The sequence below is a fragment of the Panthera pardus genome, unplaced genomic scaffold (genome assembly GCF_024362965.1).
Source record: "Panthera pardus isolate Hobbes unplaced genomic scaffold, ASM2436296v1 HiC_scaffold_2, whole genome shotgun sequence".
In the NCBI taxonomy this organism is placed as follows: domain Eukaryota; kingdom Metazoa; phylum Chordata; class Mammalia; order Carnivora; family Felidae; genus Panthera; species Panthera pardus.
The window spans coordinates 148,307,383-148,334,315 of NW_026526765.1; the positions used below are offsets into that span (position 1 = coordinate 148,307,383).

General features: G+C 51.0%; 1 protein-coding gene across 2 annotated transcripts in view; it reads right to left on the reverse strand.

The window, feature by feature from the left end:
• Window positions 1–2,688: 2,688 nt before the first annotated feature.
• Window positions 2,689–26,933, reverse strand: part of TBC1D9B (TBC1 domain family member 9B) — a 46,064-nt gene continuing 21,819 nt past the window's right edge. Inside the window, exons 8-22 of one of the 2 annotated variants that reach the window (XM_053907613.1) lie at window positions 17,546–17,707; window positions 17,106–17,256; window positions 16,424–16,638; window positions 14,788–14,905; window positions 13,409–13,694; window positions 12,028–12,157; window positions 11,800–11,898; window positions 10,959–11,027; window positions 9,809–10,049; window positions 9,368–9,433; window positions 7,745–7,816; window positions 7,471–7,521; window positions 5,772–5,834; window positions 5,094–5,200; window positions 2,689–4,021 (exon numbers count right to left, since the gene is read on the reverse strand). In XM_053907613.1, coding sequence (XP_053763588.1) covers window positions 3,335–4,021; window positions 5,094–5,200; window positions 5,772–5,834; window positions 7,471–7,521; window positions 7,745–7,816; window positions 9,368–9,433; window positions 9,809–10,049; window positions 10,959–11,027; window positions 11,800–11,898; window positions 12,028–12,157; window positions 13,409–13,694; window positions 14,788–14,905; window positions 16,424–16,638; window positions 17,106–17,256; window positions 17,546–17,707 — 2,517 coding nt within the window. In that variant the 3' untranslated portion in view covers window positions 2,689–3,334. The remainder of the gene's footprint in view (window positions 4,022–5,093; window positions 5,201–5,771; window positions 5,835–7,470; window positions 7,522–7,744; window positions 7,817–9,367; window positions 9,434–9,808; window positions 10,050–10,958; window positions 11,028–11,799; window positions 11,899–12,027; window positions 12,158–13,408; window positions 13,695–14,787; window positions 14,906–16,423; window positions 16,639–17,105; window positions 17,257–17,545; window positions 17,708–26,933) is intronic. The other variant, XM_053907614.1, reaches the window with a different exon arrangement.

Consider the following 26,933-nt stretch of genomic DNA (forward strand, 5'->3'; position numbering starts at 1 on the left):
CAGTTACCTCTACACTAAGAAAATAACTGACTCACCCAGATTTATTATTTATGCATTAGTGTTCACTCTCGTATAACAGAAAAAAGTGGAAATGTGCTAAAGAATGGTTGCTTACGGTAACTCAGCAAGGACCATCATGCAGGTCCATTACAGAAAATCTGAGTTTGACATGAAATGCTGGCAGTGTGTATCGATGGGAAGCAAAGAAGTTACAAGAGTACATAACTTCAGTTAGGTAAAACCAGGTATATTATTTATTTCCAGGGGTGGGGGCTTAAGGTTATATATGATTTAAAATTGTTTAAGAAATTGTTTAAATTATCCAACTTTTGCACAATAGCATATGTTAGAAAAAAACCAAATTTGCTTACAAATACTATGTTTGAGAGGCTGAATTTACAAAAGGACTGTGACCAGACCACATATTAACACCTCTATAGCAAACCCCCCCCAACCTCCAAAACAAATCTACAACCTCTAGAGCAGACAGGACTTGGTCAATGACTGCCAATTTCCCTATATTTTGCATTTTGCCTTTCATCTCTGGACCAACCTGAGGACAATTATGCTCCTCACAGCAACACAAAAGACTCTTTCTAGTTAGCCAGCTTCCCCTTCCCTGCCCACAGCCTCTAATCAGAGCACACCTGAAGCCTTTCTTTGTTTTCACTTATAAGGCTTTCCCACTCCTCTACCTTTGAGTCTCTGCCAAGTGATGACGGCTGACTCCATAGGCATTTGTGTTTATATTCATCTCAAGTTACCTCCAGCTTTTATTTATATAAATATCTGTAGGTGTAGAAGGCTGAAACTAAATCTCTGAAAAATAGAATTTCAATTTTAGGAGCAACATTTGAGAGTTATAGACATATAGGTGATATTTAAAGCCATGAGCCTGAATGTGGCCTTCAAGGGAGTGAGTATAGGTCAAAAGGAGAATAGATACTATGATCAAGTCCTATGGCATCCAGCATCCTGAGGTTGGGGAGAAGAAGAGAAAGTCTGGGCCTAGGAAGAAGGAAACAGTGAGGGAGGTGGAAAATCGAAGACGTGCGGCATCTTGGAAGCCACAGATTAAGGAAAATTCTTCTAGATCAAGACAGATAGAAATTGGGAACCAAGCATTAGAGACCACAATGTGGAGATAATAGATGGACTTGACAAAACAGTGTGCATGGTGTTTCTAATAAAACACCTTATTCAAGTGGGCTTCAGAAAGGTGGCTCAGTTAAGTGTCTGACTCTTGTTTTGGTTCAGGTCATGATCTCATGGTTTTTGAGATGGAGCTCTGTGTAGGGCTTTAAGCTATCTGCTTGGGATTCTCTCCTTGCTCTCTGCCCCTCCCCCTGCATACTCTCTCTCTCAAAAATAAACATTAAAAAAATTCATTTTCTTGGGAATTAAAAAAATGACTTGGATTGGTACAACATCACTTGGTAAGCCCTTAAAAACTACACAATTGTGTTTACTTCCAGGATAAAAATATTTTTAAAGCTTTACTTGTATTCGTATATTTTGTGTTAACTGTTCTGGTTGTTAAATATTTTGAATATCATCACAGGTTGAATGATTAATAGACGAAAGTACTATTGTACATTTTTGTATATTCTTTTATCATAGGAAAGGCTAGATTCTTGTTTTATAGTCTTCTGTTTAATTTCTTTGGTGTATTCTCACATTTAGACTTCTACATGATATAAAACATTTACCCAAATTTCATTTCATTTCAATCTTTCTAATTGATTACAATCAATTTAATACTTTAAACTGCCAACCTTGTGGGATTTTTATGTATATCTTTACCTAATTTCATTATGGCCAAGAATACGGTCTTTCTGGTATGAGCCCTTTGAAATTTCTTTATGGCAATGTGGTCTGTTTGTGTAAATAGTAGAAAGGAAATGACACTGATTAATGACATCTTCTTGTTAAGAAAGCAAACAATTATTCATTTTCCTTGATGTTTTGCTGCATTTATTTAGATGTGTGACCCAGCAGCTGTGAACAAGGTAAAATCACAGAGACTGTTATTTAAAATACCAGCCATAAAAGCTATAGATAGGAAGTAGATTAGTGGTTGCTTGGAGCTGGGGGTGGGAACAGGGATTGGATGCACATGGGTAGGAGGGGTCTTTTTGGGCTGATGGAAATATTCTAAAATTGCATTGTGATGATAGTTCACAACTCTGTAAATTTACTAAAAATCATCAAACTAGAACTTGAAAACAAGTGAATTTTATGGTATGCAAATTATGCCTCAATAAAACTATTACAAAAAAACCAAAACAACCACGGAGAGCTGTTCCGTGTAGGGGAGGGCAGACGCTAGACGCTGATGATCAGCTCTTGCTGCAAAGCTAGGAGATGCTCATGGCTCAGCCTGTCACCTGTGGCCCCACAACAGCTTCCTGAACCCAAGTGCTTGCTGCAGCCCAGGCCTGTGCACACACCTACACCCACAAGACTCAGGCTGCTTATACCTACGAAGCTCGGGGCTTACCCTGTTGGCCCAGGTCAGACACCTTCTGTGTCCCCAATCTCCCTGGGAACCTTGAACCCCCATCCCTGTGGGGGTCTAAGTGCCCAGAGCCTCTGGAACACGGCCTGGCCCCTCACCTGCCTGAGAAGAAGCCAGGAGCCCAAGCAGTAGCTGAGGCTACATGAAGGCTCTGTACACAGTATGGTATTGAGTTCTTTCAGGGATTTATTAAGGCATTGAGCACTGTGATTTCCAGCCAACTGAAATGAATACAAGGAAATATATCAGGACCTGAGGGATGTGCTTTTAAGGTTAATGGTGAGGCTGACGTGCTGAAAGAGCATTTGGAGTGACGCCGGTGCAGCACTCGCCCTGGTGTGGTAGACACTTTCTGTCTGGGTCCCTCAGCAGGGGCTCGGGCTCAGGAGCTCCTAGAGAGTACCTTGAAGTTCCCACCACTTTGATGCCCAATAGACATGTGACCTCCTGCCTGGTGCCAAATGGCAGGAAAGCCCCCCCCGCCCCCCACCGAATACACAGCTTTGGGAACCCCCATCCTCCCCAGGGGTGGAGGGCGTGGTGTGGCCTGGCCACAGCATGGGGCACAGAGGCTCTGGGCGAGCAGGCCAGGACGGACAGCCTCTGACACTACATGGGGACCAAGGCGGGTCCCACCAGGCAGGCAGGAAGAAGGGGCTGGGAGCCTCTGTCTGGGCCCAACTGTGGCTGTTCAGCCTTGTTTTCCCCTTGATTACAACTCACTGCATCTGGGGAGAACAGGAGGGGTGTGTCCTTAAGGAGAAAAGAGAACAGGAGGGAGGAGGAGGAGGGGAGGAGAGACAAGCCAGGTCCCCGTCAGCCTGAAAGTCCAGACTGTTCGAGGTCACTGGAGGTGCTGAACTGTCTCTCCACCTTCTTTTGGTCCTTGATCTTGAGTCCAATGTCCACCCTCTTCTCAAAGAAGTTCACCAGAACGGACTCCGTCAGGATGGAGGCTAAGATCTGCTCGAAGGAAATGCACCAGTCGGTGTCCACGGTGCCCCCACAGCGGGCAATGGCTGGGGGGCTTCGGGCCTCCCCGCCTACCAGCACCGTGTCGTCGGCCAGGTCCTCGCACTGCAGGGAGCCTGTGCTGACCACCGAGTAGGAGGACATGGACATGTCGTCTTTGGTTTCGTCGTCGGACAGAAGCTGGGGGGGGGAGCCCCTCCCCTCGCCGCCGCCCCCTTCGCCCACCACTTGGCTCTCCTGGGGAACTTTCCCAAGGTGGGTGTCTCCCCCGGCTTTGGCCTGGGGGTCGCCTGCAGCTGGAGGCTGAAGCTCTGGGGCCGGGTCCTGCGGGGGGTCTGGGGTGGGCAGCTCATCCTCCTCGGGTGCACCGTCCTGGGGCTTCCTGCCCGGCTGCACAGAAAACTTCTTCCCCACCTCGCCGATGCGGAGTAGGAGGCTCGCCACCGTGGCAATGGCATGGTACAAGTCCTGCTCCATGGGGTCCTCACTGAACATGTTGTAAAGCGTCTTGCACAGCTCAATGAACTGTTCCTTTTCAGGGGAGATAGAGAAAAAGGTCAGGGAGATGGTAAAGGATGGGCCGGGCTGGCCTCGGGTTAGCCAGACTGCCCATGCTGTGCTGTCTTGTTAGGTGTCTCCATACCTGTGCCTTGTCACGCCCATTTCACAGACTGGGACATTGAGACTCAGAGAGGGAAAGTGACTTGACCAGTATCACACAGCCTTCGAATAGCTTTCTTTTCTAGCTGCCTTTCTTTCAGCTCAGAGAGGGACTGGGAGTCTTTCTCTGTCCCTACATCTACTCTGCTAGCAGAGACAGATTGACTTTTATTGTGACTCCAAACCCAGTGGCTACAGAGACTTCTTCAGTGTGTTTTGGAGTCACTTTGAGTTTTTTATATCTTTGATCAAAGTAGAGGGTGGGGACAAGGCAAGTACAGCCTGGGTCAGTTGAGGGGGTGGGGAGGTCTGATTCCAGGTGGCTCACACCACACACTCAGGCCTCCTGCCTGAGAACGGGATAGTGCCTCTACTATCTCTACGGGGCACCCTATTCTTCAGGCTGCGGGTGACAGAGTGCCCAGATCGCAGGGTATGCCTCTGGGAAGAGCAGGGCTGTGGTCAGGCTGCCTTTGGTTAGATGTCTGCGGCCCTGGCAGCGAGACCCTTGGCAAGATGCCGGGTTCCCGACCCAGAGACCAGGAGAGGAACAGTGGGCCATGGGTGGAGCAGGCCTGGGTGTGCATGGCACCTGTGAGGGGCTTGGGAGAAGCAGGGGTGCCATGAGGCTGTCTCGTAGTCGGGATTGTGTGAGTCTCTGCGTGTCAGAGGCTAACCTTCCTTACTGCTTTTCTGGTACACGGATACTGATCAAATGTGAGCAAATCGTCACCAGGAAACACCACCCAGGACAAGGCCCTGAAACAACTGGCCTCTTATCTTTCTGGAATTGTCCCTGACTGCTGTCTGACTAGCAGGTGCTGGATGTTGGCAGGAGAATTTCCACCCTACAGGGAGTGTTGGGAGGGAGGGTGGGGAGCTGCCAGGTGTGTGTGGGGAGGCAACCTTGGAAATGTCTGTTGTGGGCTCTGAATGGGCCTACCTGGTTCATCTTGGGAAGATCCTTAATCGTCTCCTTCTGAACCTCCTTCTCTTTGGCCCACATGCGAAGGTAGTGGCGATAGTCTGGAGGACTGATCCCCTTCTCTTCTGCAAGTTGGAAGAAAATAAATCTGTCAAATTTGAGAAACAGCTGGGGGCTGGTAGCAGGTAGTGGGTGGGTTTTGGTGTCATCCGGCATAGGGTTATCTGGGCCCTTTTACCAACCCCCCTGGTATTTGGGGAGGTAGGGATAGGAAGAACACTCCAGAACACCCAAGTGTCTCCCCTAAGTTATTCTGCTATATTAGGTTTGGCCTGAGCTGAAGAGGGCCTCCACCTGTCTTCCCTGAGATGGGGACAGAAGCCCGTGGAAGCAGAAGGGGGAGAGATGCTGGGCATCTAGAGGGATCCTGGCAGAAAGCAGACACCCCAGAGGGAGGTGGTGACAGCAGGGGAGGGGGAGGGGTATTCACAGCTACAAGACAGGTCTGGGGCTGACGAGAATAGCCTCCCCTGGCACCTAATGGGCCAAGTATTCACCTTTCCACAGGAAGGGCTGCGGTGCCGGGCATGAGTTTGCCGTTTCCCTGGGTGGGGGCCTCTCCTGCAGGGAGGGCCCCCCAGATCCCACTGACCCTGGGATCTGCACCAGTACTGGTGAAGACTGGCTAGCACATACCTCCTTTTTTGTCTTGGACGTCCTCATTTCCACCTCCCTCTTGCTCTTCCTGCCGTAGTGCTTCTGGACAACCAGAAAAGAAAAAGTACGCAGGGAATGTTTTGCAGTTATGACTGTGGACCATGGCGGCCTGTGAGCAGTCTGGTCTGTTCTCCTGCAGAATCAAAGCACCCCCAAACCCTCCTTCCTCTCTACGAAAGGAATACAGGTCTATGCACAAAGTGTTTAAGTGAACAATGATGCACGTTATGGAGTTAAAACCCGAGAATTAATTTCTGTAGTTACTGTTGAAAAAGGTCGAACGGAGGGCAGTCCTGATTATCAGTTCAACTCATGACCAACTGCCACACTGGCTGATGAGGAATTTTATGGACATGAGTTCTGTACCTGGCGCTGTATTTCTTTCTTTCTTTTTCCTTCTTTTCTTTTTCTTTTTTTCTCTTTCTTTCTAATATTTATTTATTTTTGATACAGTGCAAGTGGGGGAGGGGCGGAGAGTGTGGGACAGAGGATCCAAAGTGGGCTCTGCCCTTACAGGCTGACAGCAGCCAGCCCAATGATGCAAGGCTCGAACTCACGAACTGCAAGATCATGACCTGAGCTGAAGTCGGATGCTCAACTGACTGAGCCACACAGGTGCCCCTTGCGCTGTATTTCTTAAAGTGACACATTTGCTGGAGTCGGCCTGCACTGTGCTTCCTATGGGGACCATGAATGTGGGGAGTCTCCCAGACCTGAGGGCAGCACGGACGCCGGAGACCTACTGGTGGGCGGCAGCATCCCAGTGCTGTGTGGTGGGGGGGGAAGGGTGCACCTCTCTGGGCTCAGGCTTCTCACTGCGGAATGGAGACCCACTGCCTGGGGCTATGTGCGGTCTGAGGACAGGGCTCTGAACCCCCAGTCCCTGGCCTTAACTGGAAGCGCCTGGGAAAAGCCTAAAGTGCCCCTGATTTTTCAGATTCTGAGTCTAACAGAAGACACATCTGCTTATTTAGTCTGTGTATTTGAAATCCAGGTTCTCAAGCTTCATTTCAAGTTCAAATTAAGCCTTTTGACACCACCAGCAGGACTGCCTTGGGCATCTTGATACCCACTGTTTTTAATTTCTCTTAGGTGTGGATTGTCTCCCATGGGAACTTATAGGACGGGGTTTTGGTCGGTTTTGTAAATCCGTTAGGTACCACCAGCCTCACTGCCAAATCCCAAGCCCAGAATGCCCCCTTCACCCTGGATCTGATGCTCCAGAATGGGCTCTAACTGTAGCAACAGGAATGACTTCAAAAAGGCACTCAACAAATGTATTTCTCCTTAATGAAAAAGTTGTGTAGAGCAAGAGAACATTTTCCAGGGAAAGTGTCCACCACCCTCCTCTACCTCTGCTGATCCGTTTCACACTGTTGTGGTGATGGCATCTATACTTTTTCCTATGAACGTGATGATGGAATGAATACTTTCTGCACGTGGCTGTGGAGCTGATGCCCTGGTGTCTGTGCACTGCCCACTGTGCTGTGTGTCATCATTTACTACTCCCCTCGACAAGCATGGAGACCGCCCCTCAACTCCCCCAGTAAGCAGCAGCTTCGTTCTGGGTCCTCCTCAGCGGGACCAAGCGTGTCCAGGCCTCCTGACCATGCAGCAGAGTGTTAGGAAGACACAGCCCAGCACAAAGCAGGTGCCCCTGACCCCCCCAGGGACTGACCTTGAGCCTCCCAGGGCAGGAAAATGTCCAGATCTGAGGCCAGAGGAGATGCTGGAAGGGACAGCGGAGGAGAGGTGGAGGAGAGAGGGAGGAATAGGTCAAGGTCCAGGAAGGCAGAGACAAGAGAAACAGGAGTGAGAACACCCCCGGGGACCTGCCCAACACAGGGCGCTCCCCGAGCCCACTGAGGGCTGCAGGCCGCCTGTGTGGGCCCCACAGCAAGGCTGCACAGCTACGAGGCCCAAGGCCACAGCACGGGGCCAGCAGCTCTCACCTTCTGAGGAGCTGTCCTCTGTGAAGTAATGGGTCGCTTCCAGGGCTGACTCTGCCTCCTCTGGGCTCAGGGCTGCACTCAAAGAGAGAGGCAAGTGAGGGCAGGAGAAAACAATGGCACTCACCAAAGCAAACCTCCCAAGTCCTGGAAGGAGACCTGGCTCCCCGCAGGGCACCAGGTGCCCATGATGTGGGGTGTGGTCGTAGCGCTAATGGCGACCACTGATCACAGTTCTTGTTCCTTTCTTGACTTGTGTTTGAAAATGTCACACGTATCCCATCTAAAAACCCCAGCAGTGCAGCTGGGAGTCTGGACAACGGCCAGCCCTCTTCCTGCCCTGATGGTGCGGTGCTGAGGATCCTTCGGACACAAGTGCAGGGCCCAGCCACGCATGAGCGACTTGCTCTTCCCTCTGATGCACCTCAGGCTTCATTCCATGTCAGCATCGTTCCACGTCAGCATCCACGTCAGCATCCACTACTTTGTGAGTAAGCAGTCCCCTGGGTTTCCGATTCACATGGTTCTTGGGGGAGGAGTCTCATCCTCCCCACTGTATGGACGGGGATGCGATGATGGGGGGTCGAAAAGGTGGCACTTGGGGGAGGTGGCAGGGTGTGGACCGAAGTCCACAGGAACTCTGGACGCAGCAGAGCAGGCAGAGGTGGCTCAGGAGTTGGCGAAGGTGGCCCCATGTGCTACCTGTAGGATCCTGGCCCTGTGGGGTCTGCCTAGCCCGGGGCTTTCCCTCAGTAGAGGCAGAGCTGGCTGCTATCAACCTTCCCGGAGGCATCCCTGAGGCCACTGTTCTTTGAATTACAGGGAAAACCAGCCACAGGTGAGAATACCTGTGTCAAGAGCAGGGCCTTCCAGCTCTGGCTGCTCAGAACACCCCCGCCCCCGCTGGTTGAGGGGGGAGAGATTTAAACCCGCATTCTGGGCCAATTAAGTGACAGTCTCTAGGGTGAGCACAGCACAGTGTTCTAAAAACCATTCGGCCTACTTGGAGGCAGCTGCAGACTCCCCAGGGCGGGTAATGAACAACAGCAGGGGCCCAAGGTAGCTCTACCCCAGGGTAGAGGGCCCAGGGCTAGAATTCTCACCTGCCCAAGTCTCAATTTCCCCATCTTGGAGAACTCTCCATGTGGCTACCTTTGCTGAGCTGGGTGAGCTCTGCCTGCACAGTGGGAACCCAGAGACCGTGGGATCCGGCCTGGCTTAGGACTGGCTGCTGGGCACCCTTCATCCCATCCCAGCCTGTTAGCATCTCCGGCAGGCTCAGGCCTGGGAGCCAAGGGAGAGCAGCTCCTGCTGGTGGCTGCACAGCAGGGCTACCCAGGCCATTCTGAGGGCCGTGGCAGTGCCCCCAGGCTGACCCTCAGGGGACAGACAGGAGCTTCCCTGTGTCTTACCTGGGTCCTTGCCCATGGTCTGAGTCCTCTGAGACAGTCCCTCTCAGGTTTTGGCCCTACCCCAGTGCTCTGGCCTCCTCCTCCCACTCTGTCAGGATGTGGAACCTCTATGATGCCTAGGCCCCCCAGGCCTAGCATCGCACAGAGGCCTGTGCCCTGGGACGCTGCAGCCCCAACCCTGTATGCATGAGAGGCCCTCACTGGTGACTCTCACCTGGGGGCAGGTGCAACTTGTAGAGTGCCTTGAGCTTCTCGGTCAGGTCCCCATGGTACATCCCGCCTGCAGAGGAAGGCCAGTGAGGAGGCATGCTGGCTACAGGGCACCAAAGCCCCACGGCCAGTCCACACTGGAGCACCTCCCCTTCCAGTGGGTTCTGGTGTGTCCCTCCTCATACCCTGACTCCCTCCTGGAGAGGTCCCGGAGGAAGCCCCAGGTCTCCCACTGTCCCTGGGCTTTCCCCTTCTCAGGCTCTGTGGGCCCACCCTGTGCAGCCCTGGCCTGAGGGAGGGGTGGAGGAGGAGAAGACCCCACTAGACCCCTACGTGTTCCCCATGGGAAAACTGCCCTTTCTATATCAAGGATCTTGCTGCAGTGGGAAGACTGGCTGGGCTGGCATTTGGAGGCTTCTTGAGGAAGGGCCCTGGAGCTACTCACTCATTCCTGTCACAAACTCCTTGAAGTTGATCAGAGAGTCCTTGTTTTCATCCAGGAGCCGGAACATGCGCCCCGCCAGTACAGGCGTGTGGGAGCCGCAGGCCCAGGGTGTCAGGCTGGCGAAGAGTTCCCGGAACTGGCCTGCATCGATACGGTACTGCTCCAGGTACGGCAGGCTGGGGTCCCGACGCACAGCCGTGGGGCGGCTGCTCCCCCAGTACTGACTTGCCAGGTGCTTGGCCTGTGGAGGGCACGGCCTGGTGAGATGGCCTGGCCTCCCAGAGCCTGGGCGGTTAGGACTGCCAGGCTGGCCAGCGAGTCCACCCTCCTCTTCTGTCTGAGTCTGAAGGGCACTGGGGTGGGGAGCACTAGGCCAGACATGGCATCTCAGGGAACCTCCCACATTGGTACCACCAGCCTCTTGTTCACACATGCAGGAACTGAGACATAGCGGGTGAGAGGTAGCACTGACTGGGCTGTTCTGACTGGAAGGCTCATCACAGTGGCCACCCTGGCTGGTAAACCAGAGGCAGATGGGAACCAATAACAAGAAGTGTGGACTGTGTTGTTTCTGCCTGCTCATCACAACTTTTCCCCTTCTGGTAACAGCACCTGAAATCTTTTTGGAGACCGCCTCCTGTCCCATCCTCAGGGCGTGGGACAGGCACATGGCCTAGTTAGTTTTGGCTCAATAGTAATAACCCTCCTATAGCCACAGCACCTAACTTGAGTCCAACAATTCACCCTGGACTTTTTGCTAAAACTACTTAGAAAGAAAAAGCTTTTTCCCTTGAGAGAACAGGATGACCCTGGAGCTTCTGAGGACAGTCCTGCCATTCTTAAACCTGCCTGCATGTTTAAGCACCTGGATCCAGCCATGCCTGAAGCTGTAAACTTCCTAGACTTTCCAGTAACATGAGCCAATGCTTTCCCTCTTGTGTAAGCTGACTAGAGTGGGCTTTCTGCCACTTTAAGAAAGCGTCCTGCCTAAACTCCATGGAGAATTAAATTCTACCATGTGAGGTTTGTGGTAACTGCATCTGAGGACATTTTTAAATCGATGTCTCTTCTGGCAGGAGGTTGCTGCACTGAGGACACATTTAGGGGACTGGGATGGGGTACTGGTTCTGCCCTTGCTCTAGGCTGTCACCTTAAACACCATGTAAAGGTCCTCCAGCTCTTCAATTGAGAAACCAATGTCCCCAGGTATAGCTCGGACCTAGAAGGAAAGAGAAACAAGATGTACCGATGGATTCTCAAATTCTAGCTCTTTGACAGAATTCCCATGTGGATGAAGGTTAAGACACAGACCACCCTCTTAATGTTGCCAGCTGGCCAAGCACACAATGGCAGCCCATTCAGGAAAGAAGGTGTGGACCACACAAGTATCCCTGGTCACCTATCCTGTTATTCAGTCTACACTTTCCAAGCTCCGTGCTGAGCATGGTGGGGGGAGGGAGGCCTGTCTATCCTGATGTCCAGTCAGGTACACAGGGTGAGGGGCATTTAGTGACTGCTATCTGAATCTCTGGAAAGACTCTGGCCCTGGCTTTTTGGCAGGCGTCCTAGAACCTGCCAGTAAATTCTCTCGCCAGAGCTAGAGAGGACAAAGGCTTGTAGGGGAGGCACAGGGGGCTGGGTGGGTGGAGGGCGGCTGAGTGTTGCTACCCAGGGGCAGGTACAAGCCCAGGCTGGAGGGCTCAGCCCACAGTAGGATGACACTTGGTCTTTTGGCTCTGAGGTGTCAGAGTTTTGTAGTATCAACCTGGGAGCAGAACACCGTGACCACAGAACAGTGACCAGTCCTCTCCCACCTCCCCAGATCTGCACCTTCACTCCTGGAATCCAGACTCATACAGGGCAGCACTAGGGGGCTCTGCACCTGGCCCTGTGGGCAGGTGAGGAGATAGCAGGGCAGGAGCAGCCCACCTAGATCACTGCCCCCACCCCTGCCAGCAACCTGTGGCCACTGGAGCCCAGTCGATCCGTACCACGCTCCTCTTGGCCGTATCCTCCAGGGACTGGATCACTTTCAGCCTCTGCTTAAACCGCATCTGTTCAATGTCGTCGGCCCTCAGGCTGCTGAATTTCTACCGGCCAAAGGTGATTCGGTGAGATGAGGCAGAACCACAGAGCAGAGAACTGCCACCAGCCACGGCCGCCCACACCCACATGCCCGGGTGGGGCAGGCTGGCCAGACAGCCCTGGAGGGTGCTGACCTCATATGACACCTTCAGGAGGTCGAAGATGTCCACCTCTGTGGGAGGGTCATCTCCACTAGTCAGCAGGGCGTGGAGGTGTGGGATAGGAGGAGAAACACTCTGCTTATTAACCACATTATCCAGGTATCTGTAAGGATTAAAGAACAGAAGTTGGACCACCCACAGGCAACAGGGATGTCTTACCTACTAAGTGATGTGGAGGGACCTAATTTGCCTAGACTCCCAATTAATAAGCAAGTGTGCTGAGGAGGGGGCAGCCTCCAGGAGAGCAAGAGATGAGCCAATGACTCTGCAGCAGGGGAGGGGAGAGCCATGCCCCAGAGGATGTCCTGGCAAATCCAGGATCCCCCTGGAGGCGGCAGAGAGGCCTCGCCTCTCGTGGGGCCTGAGCACTAATTCTGGGAAGCCAGGCTGTCCTCTGGGGGTCCCCTGCATGGGGGCCCTTTTTAAGCCCAGACCATAGCACACTAGGAGAAAGGTTTGTCCCAGCTGGAGGGATGACATCTTCCTGGGCTGGCTCAGTGGGCAGGTGGCAGCATCCTTGGCAGGCCTGGGTGGCCAGGAGTGTTCCAGGATGGACAAATACAGACACATGGCCAGCATGTGGGCCTGGGCCGGTGTGAGGCCAGGGCTGGGGCGGGGGGGGGGGGGGGCGTTTCTGGGTGTAAGGGGCTTGAGGGCCAGGCTGGGGGACTCAGCTCCTTTGTCCAGAGGACAACTACTATAGTGGCATGGGGAGCCACAAGGTCAGACTCTGAGGAGAGCCCTGTGGGTGCTGGTGGGTGGGGCTGGAGCAGGGAAAACAGTAATGAAGCAGGCCCAGGGCCCAGGGCAGAGGTACTGTACGCGTGCACTGAGATGGTACGGGTGGAGAGGAGGGGCTGGATCACAGAGAGTCTACGAGGATGGGCTGCAGGGGCTGCGGGAGGAGGTGGTGGCCAGGATGACTCTGGGCCTTAGGTGACAGTGGTTAGAGCAAGCCCAGCATGGGACCCTCCATCTAGGTGAAGGTGATGGGGAGTGAGGTTGCTGAGCTGGGGAAGGCGCCATCAGGACTGCTTTGAGAGAAGAGCAGATGCTCAGCCTTTGCTAGAGGCTGGAGGCCATGCTGTTCCAGCTGCCTTTTGCCCCCCAGGTCCTCCAGCCCAGTGTGCTCTGGTCCACCACCCATTTTATCTGCTCCCAGAGCTATCACTGCCCAGTGCCATTCTGTCTCCCATCAGAAAAGAGGTTGTCCCCTGCCACCTGGAGTGTGCTTGGTGGGCACATCACTGAATGCTGAGTGAGGCATGCACAGGGCTGCTGAGGGGTCAGGTTCTGCCACCCGTGGGGGTGCCGGCCAGCAGCCCCGCAGGAGGAGGGTGTCCAGCTCGGTCACCTGCCCAGGACGGTCATGGCCTCGCCCTCGTCGCTGCAGCCCAGCAGCTGCTCCATGTTGGCATCCAGGATGGCCAAGGCCACCTGCAGGATCACCTTGATGCCCTCGTAGAAGAAGCAGTCAACAATGACCACAGCGCTCTCGAAGGGCATGACGCTGAGGAAGAGGGTCAGGAACCAGGAGAGTGAGATGCTGGAAATCACCCCCAGGTCCTGCATCTTCTCGGAGAGCTGGGGCAGGAAGTCTCTCGTCAGCTCTTCAAAGATGCCTTGATCCACCAGGGCCCCTGGGGAGAGGACGAAGGGGTCTGAATGATAAGCCTGTTCCTGGCTCAGGCAGGTCCTCATGGGGGCGGGGGGGGGGTGCCAGGGTGAGATGCAGGAAGTCCGTCTGATCCTTGGCCAATTCCGCTTACACGGAGGGCTGGAGGGGGTGGAGTGGAGAAGACAGGAAAGAAAAACACGCTGCGGGGTTCCTTTCTACAGCTTCCAAACCACCATGTGAAAAGAATAATTTCTTCCACTGCGGTTGGATTTTCTTTTGGGGAAATACAGATTTCTCCCTTCTAGAAGTGTCAGAAGTAAACAGGGGCTTTGGGGGGGCTTCTGTGTGTTCTGCCCTGAAGCTTGTGAACAGATGTGCTTATAATGGACCCCAAGAGGGGAGACCCCCAAAACCAAATGGTAGGGGAAGGACATCTTAGAATAACAGACTTAATTATATAATGTAATTAAACACATTTGCCAGTGCATTTTCATTTAATAGCACCAATTCTACTGGCTGTGCTCATAATAGTTGAAGCTGGGTTTACAGGTGCATGGGGATGTACTACATGCTCTGGCTGTGATACTGGAATTTTTGTACAATAAAAAGACTTACGGGGCGCCTGAATGGCTCAGTCAGTTAAGTGTCCAACTCTTGATTTTGGCTCAGGTCACGATCTTGTGGTTCGTGAGTTCGAACCCTGCATCGGACTCTGTGCTGACAGCGCGGAGCCTGCTTAGGATTCTCTCTCTGCCCCTTCCCTACTTGCTCTCTATCAAAAATAAATAAAAATAAACTTAAAAAAAAAAGGCTTAGGAAGAGTTGGATGGATGAGAATTTAGGCCTCAGGCTCTCCTTTAAAAACCACTGACTGGGTAGTATCTTCTCATTGCCAGCCACTCCGAGGGCAATGTGTAAAGGCTCGGTGAGATGGTAGGGGTCTGTGTTTGGGTCTCCACTTTCTAGCCTCTTCATCCGTAGAAAGGGAGCCGTGACTGTCTGCAGCCTGTTGCACATCTGTGAGGCCTCCACTCACTTGTGCTGTGTGCTCAGTGGAGAGCCTGGCACAGGGAGGCCGCTACCCCTGCAGGGAAAGCTGGGCCGCAGGCACTCACCCACCACTCTGGTGTTGTAGTAGTCGGGCAGCATGCGCTCACAGAGGGCCACCAGCAGCCAGAAGGCCTCCTCCTCGCTGCCATAGAGCAGGAGCACTGAGGTGACGATGTTCATGGCCTGTGAGCACAGAGACAGCAAGGGAGGCTCCCGGAGCTGGCCACTGCATATAACTAACTGACCGTTCCCCCACCCAGTGTCCTGCATGGCCTCCCACCCAACTCCAGGCAACTTGCCAAAAGGCAATTTGCAGGAAATCGATTGGACAAAAACCATCTGCCAAGTCCCTCAAGTCGAGCCAGTGGGCACTTGGAAAGCTGAAGAGGATATGAGCATGTGACGCTACTTCTTCAGAGTGGTTTTTAGTGTCGGAGGTGTGACACGGGGCCAGGAAGATGTGTAAGTGAGCCGCCCATGACAGCTACATGGCAGCAGGGCGGCCGAGGCCAAATGGGACCGTACACGGCCTGAGCTGATAGACAGGCTTGTAAGAAGAACGCTTTGGTGGTGGTGATTATCTTAAAAATTCTTTAAAGCCAGCGCCCTGACTTTCCGTGAACCGGCGACACGTCATGCAGAACACTGGTTTTATAGAAAGTGACCTTTGAGGAGGTGGCATGCTCTCTGAAATCCAGATTGCAGTCTCAGGGAAACAGAAAGCCATGTGACTGGGCCAGGAAAATGTCCCCTGTATGTGAAATCAAATGCCACAAGAAATGCAAATCAAAACCACCAGGAGATGCCACCACACTCATGCCATTAGGACAACTCTTATCAAAAGACCAGAAAACAAGTTTGGTGAGGATGTGGGGTTACTGGAACTCTCGTGCACTGCTGGTGGGAATGTAAAATGGTGCAGCTGCTGGGAAACACTATGGCAATCCCTAAAAAAAAAAAAAATTAAAGGCAGAATTACCATTCGATCCAGCAATTTCACTTCTGGGTATACACACAAAAGAAATGAAAGCAGAGACAGGAACAGATACTGCACACGCATGCTCACGGCGCATTATTCACAATAGCCAGAAGGCAGAAGCAAACCTAGCGTCTGTGTACAGATGGATGGATAGACCAAGTACGATATATACACAGAATGAATATTATTCAGCCTCCAAAAGGAAGGAAATTCTGACATGTGATACAACACAGATGAACCTTGAGGACCCTGTGCGAACGAAGCCAGCCACGGAACGACAAACAGTGTGTGACTGCATTCAGATGAGGCACTTAGGGCAAATCCATCGAGACGGAAAGAAGAAGGGGGGCTGCCAGGGAGGTTGTTTTCAGGAGTACAGAGCTTCAGTTTTGCAAGATGAGAAGAGTTTTGGAGATGGATGGTGAGGATGGTTGCACAATGACACACTTCACGCCACTGAAGCGTACGCTTAAGACGTTGTATACATTTTACCACAAACACTAAACAGTCAAATGCTCCAGGACCCAGGCCAGGGCACACAGAAGAGCAAGCAATTAATACTATTTCTAATTACACCTCTATCTGTGATCGGGCTTTTCCCGGGGGGTCGGGGGGCACAGTCACAGTCTGTGAGGCCATCGCTAAGGTCCAGGGCGCCAGGCTCTGCTTATAGGAGCTGCTGGTGAGAGATGTGGTCTCTGGGCCTGGCCAATCCCCTTTACCTGACAGTAGCCGATGGTGGGGTTTCGGAAAGCGTAGGCGGTCAGCACCCGCCGGAGAGCAGCGATCCCGAGCTCGTTCTGGAAGGCGGGGTGCTCAGGCATGGAGCGGTGGAGATCTCGCTCAATCTCCTCCGTGGCCAGGCTGTACTTCCCTGTGGACTTCTCCACCAGCTCCTCGTAGTAGCCAGGGTGAGTCACCATCTCATTCCAGGCCCCTGTGGAGACACAGCTGCCAGCTGTCTCTCTCTCCTCCTCCTCCCCTCCTGAGACCGTGGGGGCAGGCTGGAGATGTCAATGCACCACAGAAGAGAAGTGTAACTCTGGGATCCGTTAAGAGGGGTGAGACAAAGGTTCCCTCGTGACTGCTCCTGGGAGGGGTTGTCCCCACAGCATTCTCATGAAACTGTCCAAGTGGCCAAGGAGAGTGTATGCTGTCAGGGCCTGTCCCAAGGAAAGGAGGCCTCAGGGGACCTGCCTCTCACTGCAAGTGGGAAGGTACCAGCCGGGAGACGGCATCCTGTCCTTGGTGTCTGCTCCCCACGGTGGCTCTCCTGACGTGGGCCCCTCACAGACGAGAGCCCCCTTTCGGCCTTGTAAAGGGCTGGCCGTTCCCGCCTGGCTGACTAGTGGAGCTCTCATGCAGGGGCCCCCGAGGATCCGGGCCGAAGCTGGGGCAGCTCACCAGAGAAGAGGAGCCACAGCTCTCCCCGGAGGCTCTCGGGGATGCCTTTCAGCACCAGCTCCCGCGTTCTGGCCGTGCGGTACATGCACATACCACGCCCGTACTCAAAGAAGTGAATGTTCCATGACTCCTCCTTCATCTTCTCCTTAGCCTGGGGGAGAAGCAGACGGGGTCTGTGAGCACCAGTCAGCCGGGGGCTGAGGTGCAGGTGTTGGGCCCTCCTCCATCTAGAATGAAGATTTACAAGGGCTCCTGATAAAAATGCCGAGGGCCCAGGCTGGGCTTGGCACAGCACCAGCCGCAGGCGTCAGGGAAATGAACCTCCCTGCAGAAGCCTAGAGACTGTGGTGACCGGCTGTGCCCCTTGGGTTAGGCAGGATGTCCCTGGCCTCCTCCCAGGCTGGGTCCTACATGGCAGTGGAGTCCATGCTCTGGCTCACCCCCTTGGCCCCCAGGTCCTCCATGGGCGAATTTCTCTGGAAGAGTTTGAGTAGACCCTGGGAAGAGGTCGGTGCATCCTGCACGCTGGAGCTTTGGCGACCACCAAGGGGTGTGGAGGGACTGGTGAGCTGATGTGACGCCTTTGGAGGAGCTGGGCAAGGCTGAAAAACACAACACAGAAGGGAAGGCACCCGGTGAGTGAGCCCCCTGTGGGGCCTCTAACTTGCACATCAGTCACAAGTGCTGGCTGCTGGACTGAGGTGGGTGGGAAGTATGGGCAGAGAAGCACCAGGTCTGGCCGAGCAGGAGGCCATGCTGTGGCCCAGCAGGACATCCACGCTGTCCTCCCTTCACCAAGCCCTTTCACAGTGGCTGATCTCTTAGGGGAAGGGTCCTAAGGCCCATGCTGCCAGGCCTTCTCTGAGGTCAGGGCCCGGAGCCCCTGTGTGCCCCTCAAGGGCCTGGTTGGCGGTGCTTGTTGCTCCCTGGGGCACCTTCCTCACTCCAGCCTCTGGGGTACAGACCCTGCTGAAGGGGCAAGTACATCTGCCCAGATTGTCCCCAGATGGTGGCCGTAGTAGTGCTGCCCGACGTTTGAGCACAAGGCCCCTGGTCACAGGGATCAGCTCACGCTGGGATTGTCAGGAAAGTGCAGTGGGTCCCATGGATCCCAGGCGAGGAGTCATACAGGGAAAGTGGAGCAGAGGCAGGGCGACACTGGGGCCAGGTCGGCCAGCACAGTCCTGACCTGATGGCCCGGCCTGCCCTTTCCAGATCGCCAGAGTCCTGATTGAGGCCATCCCTTCTGCGTGTGCCCTTGATGACTGCCAATTGAGGGAAGGAGCCCTCTCCTGTCCTCTCTCCCTCAGGCGACCTGTCCACTGTGCCCTCAAGGTCCCCTCAAAGAAGGGGCTTCTGGAGGGCTGGTTATTGCCCCCCAAAGCTCCCTGCTTCTGTCTTCCTCTGGTCCACACGTCTAGCGTGTGGTGCAGTCTTCAGTGGCCACACCACCTCTTTGCTCTGGACACCTATGCCAGCTTGAGGCTGGGTTCTCCTCACCGGTATGCAGTGGCTTCCAGCACACTAGGACTGGGTGTGTGTGAGGAGGAGTCCCGATCTCTGCCACGGGGTACACCCCCCACAGGGGCTAACCAGGAACAGGGCCTTATGTTAGAAGAGGGCCTCCTCCATGTAGGAGCCTGGCAATCCACTTTCCCACTGCACAGAGAGCCAAAGGGCAAGAGAAATGGACCCTGGTGTGGTTCTGGGAACATCTCAGTGTGGAGGGCAATGTGGGGCTGGCAGCAGGGAAGGGAGGCATCAGGGATGAAGGTCTGCAGGAGAACCCTAACCTTCAGAGCTCTTCCCCTGGTTTTCTAGAACCCGTCCCCAGGCAAACCTATCTCCTCAGGGAAGCACCGGCAGCTGTGACCCTTCAGGCACAGTGCGGGTGACACCTGACATCTGCCCCCTGCTTGTCCACTGTTCAGCCTGCAGGGACCTGAATTCCAGGCGAGCTTGATGTAATGGCCTGTGCTTATCTTGTCCCCTGGCCCAGGGGGTCAGGTGGTCCAGAGCTGGTGCCCATTCTGTCTATTCTCCCCTCAGCTTCCTCCCTGAGCACCTGCTGGTGGGAACAACACTGCTCTTAGGTGGACACATGTCACTGGCTCCCCTCTTGCCAGTAGCAGCTCCCCATTAAAAATTTTTTTAAAAATGTTTATTCATTTTTGAGAGAGAAAGAGACAGATAGAGCATGAGTTGGGGAGGGGCAGAGACAGAGGGAGACACAGAATCTGAAGCAGGTTCCAGACTCCGAGCTATTAGCACAGAGTCCAATGCGGGGCTTGAACCCACGAACCCTGAGATCATGACCTGAGCTGAAGTCGGACACTTAACCAACTGAGCCACCCAGGCACCCCAGCATGTGGGGGGCACATCTCTCTTCCCTCTGGGCCTCACACCCAATGGGCTCCACCAAGAACTGGGGTGATGGCCCCGAACTAATCAGCATTTCCTGCCCCTGGGCTCAGGGTGGGTTGAAGGCACTGTATCACCCAGGCACCACCAAGGAAATGCTGTGGTAACCACAGGGAATGTCAGGAGGAGCCAAGGAGGATGCAGGGCTGCTGCCAGCATCCTGGTCTATACACCACCTGGGAACATTGCCCTCTTGGCAGAAAGCCCAGTCCAATGGGGAGAGGCCTCTCTGGGGATAGGCGGCTGACTGCATGGACTTCTTGGCTTGTGAGCCAGTAAGCTCCTCCTCTGTGTGTCATGCTCCAGTCTGGGTCCTGTTGTCTGTGACCCCCCTGCCATGGTCCCATCCACCAAGTGGCAGGGGCAGGGGTGCTGGATGGCTTCCTGCAGTACCTCACTGTCTCTGTGTTCCCTGTAAGAAAACCCTCTTCTTGGCTGTGGTGATGGTTTCACAAGGAATACATGTTAAACTCACCAAACTGTATTCTTTGGATATATATGGCATGTTGTATGTTAATTTTACCCCAGAGGTGCTGTTTTTAATAAAGACGGAAAAAAGGAAAAAAAAAAAAAAAAAAAGAAGAGAACTCTGCTAGGTTCCCATCCACAGTGCATCCTTCTGCCCCTGGCTGATTTCAGAAATTCAGAAATAGGGGCACCTGGGTGGCTCAGCTGGTTAAGTGTCTGACTCGTGGTTTCAGCTCAGGTTATGATCTCACAGCTTCGTGGGTTTGAGCTCCACATCGCAGCACAGAGCCTGCTTGGGATTCTCTCTCTCTTCCTCTCTCTCCACCCCTCCCCAACTTGCACTCTGTCTCAAAATAAATAAACTTAAAAAAATAAAAAGAAATTCAGAAATAAACTTTCACGACAAATCGCTCAAACCAGAGGGCACAACCCCAGTCCAGACCAACAGAGCCCTAATATAGAGATTCTGCTTCCTGCCTGAGGTTCCCCAAAGGGACCAGGACTGTGAATGGACTTGTAGGCCACAGAGCACCTCAGAGGATCAAACTCTCAGTGCCAGAAAAGGAGACGGACTCAAGGATGTGGTCTTGGCAATGACCGTCCTGTGTGACAGTCACCAGAGCCACAGTGAGCTCACAGGCCGTGATGCCTGGGAGTCCTGCGTTTTCCTAGGCTAGTCCCTCCCCTTCCTGCAGCTGACCACCTCACACATTCCAGTGCAAATCTCGGGAGCCACCTGCCCACCTCACCTCCTGTGAATCAAATCTCAAACCTCTGGCCTCCTGTTTAACTGAGCGAGGAGCAATCTGAAGTCCATTACAGCCACGCCTACCAGCCAGCCTTCCTGCATGTGTGGCCTCGCAGGCAGGCCAGGTCTGGCCCCCTCCATTCTGGCTCCGAATCTCACCCCTCCACCTCCAGGACCTTCCTCTAGGCAACTGGATGTAGCCAGAGCTGACCCCACAGACCCTCCTATGTGCCTCAACTGGGTGGTGCTCACACATTGTGTTCACTGAGCTACTACTTATGATCTGTGCGCTTTTTAGAGTATATGTGTTATGCTCCAACTGAAAAGTGACCTCTTATTCTTGGCTGACTTTTATACAAAATTCTCAAAAGAGTTGTTTAAACTCACTGTATCCTTTCCCCCTCAAGTTTTTTTTTTTTTTTTTTTTTTTTTTTTTTCCCTAGAAAGTGTGCCTTTATGTTCTAATACCCACCTTTATAATAATATCTTTATCTAGTACCCTGGTCCGTCCTTTCTAGACCCTGTTGACTCCCTGCTATGGGCAATACTGAAATTAGTGAGTAACCCTTTCCTCCCCTCCCTCCTCTCTTTCTCTGCCAACATACAGTGATTTACTTTCACTCTTAGTTAACGAGGCAAGCAATGAGCTTTTTCTACTTTCCAGGCCTTCTTACCTCATGTTTTCATTGTATTATTTCTTGTCAGAGCATAGAAAATGTACACAGTGTCTGTCAATTTCATTCTCATTTGCTAGCCTGGTTTCTACAAATACATTCAACGTGCCCACCAGACCTTCAGTCAAAGCTTCTCCAAACGTCTCTGGGTTGTCTGAACATTGTTCTTAATTAGATTCTTCAAGAGCTGGTATATTTCTTAAATTCCTACATATTCTTTACTTACTGCCTGAACCTGTTTGCCAGATAGAAAATCTGTGAGGCATAATTTTTATTAAAAATTGTATATCTTAGAGGTGTTACTGTTTGTATAAAATGTTATCTGAAAGTCTGATCCCAGGGGCACCTGGGTGGCTCAGTCAGTTAAGCATCCTTCTGACTTTTGATTTTGGCTCAGGTCATGATTTTACGGTTCGTGAGATCAAGCCCTGCATCGTGCTCTGCACTGAGAGTGAGAAGCCTACTTGGGATTCTCTCTCTCTCTCTCTCTCTCTCTCTCTCTTTTCTGCCACTGCCCCCCCCGCTCACGCTCTTTTTCTTTCTCTCAAAATAAATAGATAAACATTAAAAAAAGAAATAAAAGTCTGATCCCAGTCTGATTTTATTCTTTCATAAATGACTTGGTCTTTTTGGATTGGTTGTCCTCCCAATTTTTTCAAATCTTTATTTTTTATTAATGTTTATTTATTTTTGAGAGAGAGAGAGAGAGAGAGAGCGAGCACAGGGTAACAGCAGAGAGAGGGGGAGACACAGAATCTGAAGCGGGCTCCAGGCTCTGAGCTGTCCGCACAGAGCCTGACATAGGGCTTTAACTCATGAGCCATGACACGAAGACCTGAGCCAAAGTCAGGAGCTTAACTGACTGCGCCACCCACGTGCCCCTCAAGTCTTTAGTTTTTACCATGTTCTGTAACAATTATTGGTTATTCTGTACTGGTTTTCCCAGTCGTACAACAGGCCCTTCCACTGTGCACGTTCAAGTCTTTTTATACTCAGAAAAGTTTTTGTGACTGGTAGTTTCTATCAGTTGTTATTTTATCTATGCTCTTTGGTTTTCAGTTCCAGGGACCTACATTAAACATAAGTTGGATCTTCTTTGCCTGACTTCTATACTGTGGCTTTTGGCTATTTTTTTCTCTTTCTTCACTTGTTTTGCCCTCCTCTGACCCCCAACCCTCCCTTATCCTTTGATATCTATTCATTGTTGCATTCTCCTTGTGCAATACTTATTTTTCTTCCTTTCTTTTTTATTATTTTTTAAATTTTATTTATTTATTTATTTATTTATTTTTTCAATATATGAAATTTATTGTCAGATTGGTTTCCATACAACACCCAGTGCTCATCCCAAAAGATGCCCTCTTCAATACCCATCACCCACCCTCCCCTCCCTCCCACCCCCCATCAACCCTCAGTTTGTTCTCAGTTTTTAAGAGTCTCTTATGCTTCCTTTCTTTTTTTTAAGTAGGCTCCACACCCAGCATGGAGCCTGATGCAGGGCTTGAACTCATGACGCTAAGATCAAGACCTGAGCTGAGCTCAAGAGTCAGACACTTAACTGAGCCACCCAGGCGCCCCTGTCTTTTTTGTATGTGATACTTATTTCTGAAATATTTCTGTAGTTTTTTTCTAATTCTTTTCTGACTCTTGTCAACTCTCTTTTCTTTTGACTGGTCACTTTGTTTCTGAGCTTTCTAAAAGTTCTATTTATACCATTCTTCAGTAGTTTCTGTCATTTCTAATTCTTTAAAAAAATTTTTTTTTAACGTTTATTTATTTTTGAGACAGAGAGAGACAGAGCATGAATAGGGGAGGGGCAGAGAGAGAGGGAGACACAGAATCTGAAACGGGCTCCAGGCTCTGAGCTGTCAGCACAGAGCCTGACGCAGGGCTCGAACTCACGGACCGTGAGATCATGACCTGAGCCGAAGTCGGACGCCTAACCGACTGAGCCACCCAGGCGCCCCTCTAATTCTTTTTAGATCATTTTGAAATATTAGGGTACAGTTTTCATCTGCCTTGGAGGGATACTGTTCTGATGTGCTTTCATTGTCTGTGGAAGGTTATTTGGTTCATTTCCCCCCCAGTTATACCTTTGTATAGAGTGCAATCACAATCTTCTGTTGCTTGTGTTTAAATGATATAGATTCTTCTGCACTTTCAGGAGGATGTCATACATGTCAGGAAATGTGGGTACGGGTAGCTTTCTGCACTGAGCCATTAGTGGGGTCCATATTCTGCTGTACCTCTCTGTGGAGCCCTCTCCCTTTAGGACTTCCTGATCCATCTCCGCTACTGTCAGAGGCTTCTCTCTGTTTTACCCCCTGGGTTCCTGCCCTGCTCTGTCCCAGGTCTGAGGGAGGGCTCTTTCTTGTTGGGAGTTGTCATTGGTGTTTCAGATCCTTTACTGCCTCAGCACAGCTGCTGACTCTATATCCAGTTAGAATAATGCTACCGTTGGTGGTTTGACCCCACCTACTTATAGCTAACCCTTCCACCTGCTTTTGTTGAAAACAAAACTTCCACTCTTAAAGTTGGTCTGGGCCTTTTCCTGAGGAAACTTGGTAAGATTTAGAAGTGACCCTGCTCCCGCCACCTTGTGCCAGTTAAAGGCCACTCCAGTCAGGCTTTTCTTCCTGTCTTTCCACTGAGCAACTCTCGTCAAGGCCACTATGACCTCTGTTTGTTCTCTTCAGTAGTCTGTTCTTAGTGTTCATTATGCTTGACGTCACACTTCATACACCCTAAACTGAATTCTTACAATTTTGCTCTTCCTGCATCTTCCCCAGGTCCTTAAATGGTGGCTTTATTCTCTAAGCTGCACAGTCAACGCTACAGCATCATTTCTTTGTAACCCCCCCTCTTTCTCCCATACCCAGTATCAAACCCAAAAGTTTAACCTCAGATCTACTTCCAAAACGTATGTGATATACAAACACTGCACAATCCAAAAAGGAAATCAACAAAACAATTCCATTTCTGACAACATGGAAAAGAATAAAAGTGCTTAGGGATAAACCTAGTCAAGGAGGTCAAAGACTTGTTGGCTGAAAACTACAAAATCTTGCTGAAAGAAACTAAAGAAGGCATAAAATAAACAAAGACATTTTGTGGTCGTGGATTAGGGGAAATAAGATTAAAATGTCAATACTCCCCAAAGTGATCTACAGATTCAGTGCAGTCCCCATCAAAACCCCAATGACTTTTTTTTTAATTTTTAATTTTTTTTAAGGTTTTTATTCATTTTTTGAGAGACAGAGAGAGACAGAGCGCAAGCAGGGAAGGGGCAGAGAGCGACAGAGACACAGACTCTGAAGCAGGCTCCAGGCTCTGAGCTGTCAGCACAGAGCCCAACGTGGGGCTCAAACACACAAACCGCAAGATCATGACCTGAGCTGAAGTCGGCCGCTTAACCGACTGAGCCACCCAGGTGCCCCCCTCCCCCAATGACTTTTATGCAGAAAAAAAAAAATCTATTAAAATTCATATGGAATATCAAGGGCAGGACCACAAAAAGCCATAACAATAGCCAAAGAAAATGAAGTTGGAGGTTTCATACTTCCTGATTGAAAAATTTATTATAAAGCAGGGGCACCTGGGTAGCTCAGTTGGTTAAGCATCTGACTCTTGATATCGGCTCAGGTCATGATCTCACAGTTGTGAGATGGAGCCTCGGGTCAGGCTCTGTGTTGACAGTGCAGAGCCTGCTTGGGATCCTCTCTTTCCCGCTTGCTCTGCTTCTGCATCCTCTCTTTCAAAATAAATAAACATTAAAAAAATTACTATAAAGCAATAGTTAAAACAATGTGGTACTGGCATAAAGACATACAGATTAATGGAACAGAACTGAAAGCCCAGAACTGAACCCTCGAATATATGGTCAAATGATGTGTGACAAGGGTGCCAAGACTGTTTAAGGGGAACAGGTTAAGTTTTTATTGCAAATGGTGCTGAGAACTGGATATTCACATGCAAAATGATGAAGCTGGACCCTTACCTCACACCATACATGAAAATTCACTAAAAACTGGAGCACAGACCTAAATGTAAGAGCTAAGCCAAAAAACTCTTAGAACAAAACACAGAGAAAAAGCTTCATGACATTGGATTGGCAATTATTTTTTGGATATGACATCAAAAGTGCAAGAAATAAATGAAAAATAGATAAATTGCACCACATAAAAATTTAGAACTTCTGTGTATCAAAAGGCATAATAATCAAAATGAGAAAACAACCCATGGAATGAGAGAAAATGTTTGCAAATTATGTATCTGATGGGTCAATATGCAGAATATATAGATAACTTCTCTAACTTGACCACAAACAACCCAATTTTAAAAAAGGTGAAGAAGGGCTTGAATAGACATTTTTCATAGAGGCTAAACAAATGGCCAGTAAGACATGAAAAGATGCTCGGTATCACTAATCACTGGGGAAACGCAAACCCAAAGCTCAATGAGATACCACTTCACATCCATTAGAAAACTCAGAAAATAACAAGCATTGGCATGGATGGGGAGAAACTGGAGCCCTTGGGCATTGCTGGTGGGAATGTAAAATGGTAGAGTCATTGTGGAAAAAGGTATGGCAAGTCCTCAAAACATTAAACACTGAATTACCCATTGACTTCTTCCCAGCAATTCAACTTCTGGGTATATCCGTATGAACTGAAAGCAGGGTCTTGAAGAAATATTTGCACACCCACTCACAGCAGCATTACACAATAGCCAAAGGGTGGAAGGAAACCAAGTGTCCGTGGCTAAGCAACCATGGTATAAACATACAATGGGATATTATTCAGCCTTAAAGAGGAAGGAAATTCTGACATGTGCTACCATGAGGATGAACCTTGAGGACATTACATTAATAAGATCAGCCAGTCACAAAAGGAACTCTTATAAGACGCACCTTGGGCAGTCAAGTTCATAGGAACAGAAAGGGGAGTGGTGGTTCCCAGAGGTGGCAGGGAAGGGGGATAGGGAGTGAGTGTTTCAGTTCTGCAAGATGGAAAGAGTTGATGGACAGATGGGGGTGGTAGTGATGGTTACACAAGATGTGAATGTACTTCACACCACTGAACTGTACACTTAAAAATGGTTAAGATGGTGGGGTGGTGGGGTGCCTGGGTGTCTCAATCAGTTAAACGTCCAACTTCAGCTCAGGTCATGATCTCACAGTTCGTGAGTTCAAGCCCCAAGTCAGGTTCTGCAGTGACAGCTTGGAGCCTGATTGGGATTCTTTGTCTCCCCCTCTCTCTGCCCCTCCCCCACTCACACTATCTTTGTCTCTCTCAAAATAAATAAATAAACTTAAAAAAACGTGTAAGGGGTGCCAGGGTGGCTCAGTCGGTTAAGTGGCCAACTTTGGCTCAGGTCATGATCTCACAGTTCACAAGTTCAAGCCCCATGTCAGGCTCTGTGTGGACAGCTTGGAGTCTGGAGTTTGCTTTGGATTCTGTGTCTCCCTCTCTCTCTGCCCCTCCCCGGCTTGTGCTCTCTCTCTCAAAATAAACATTA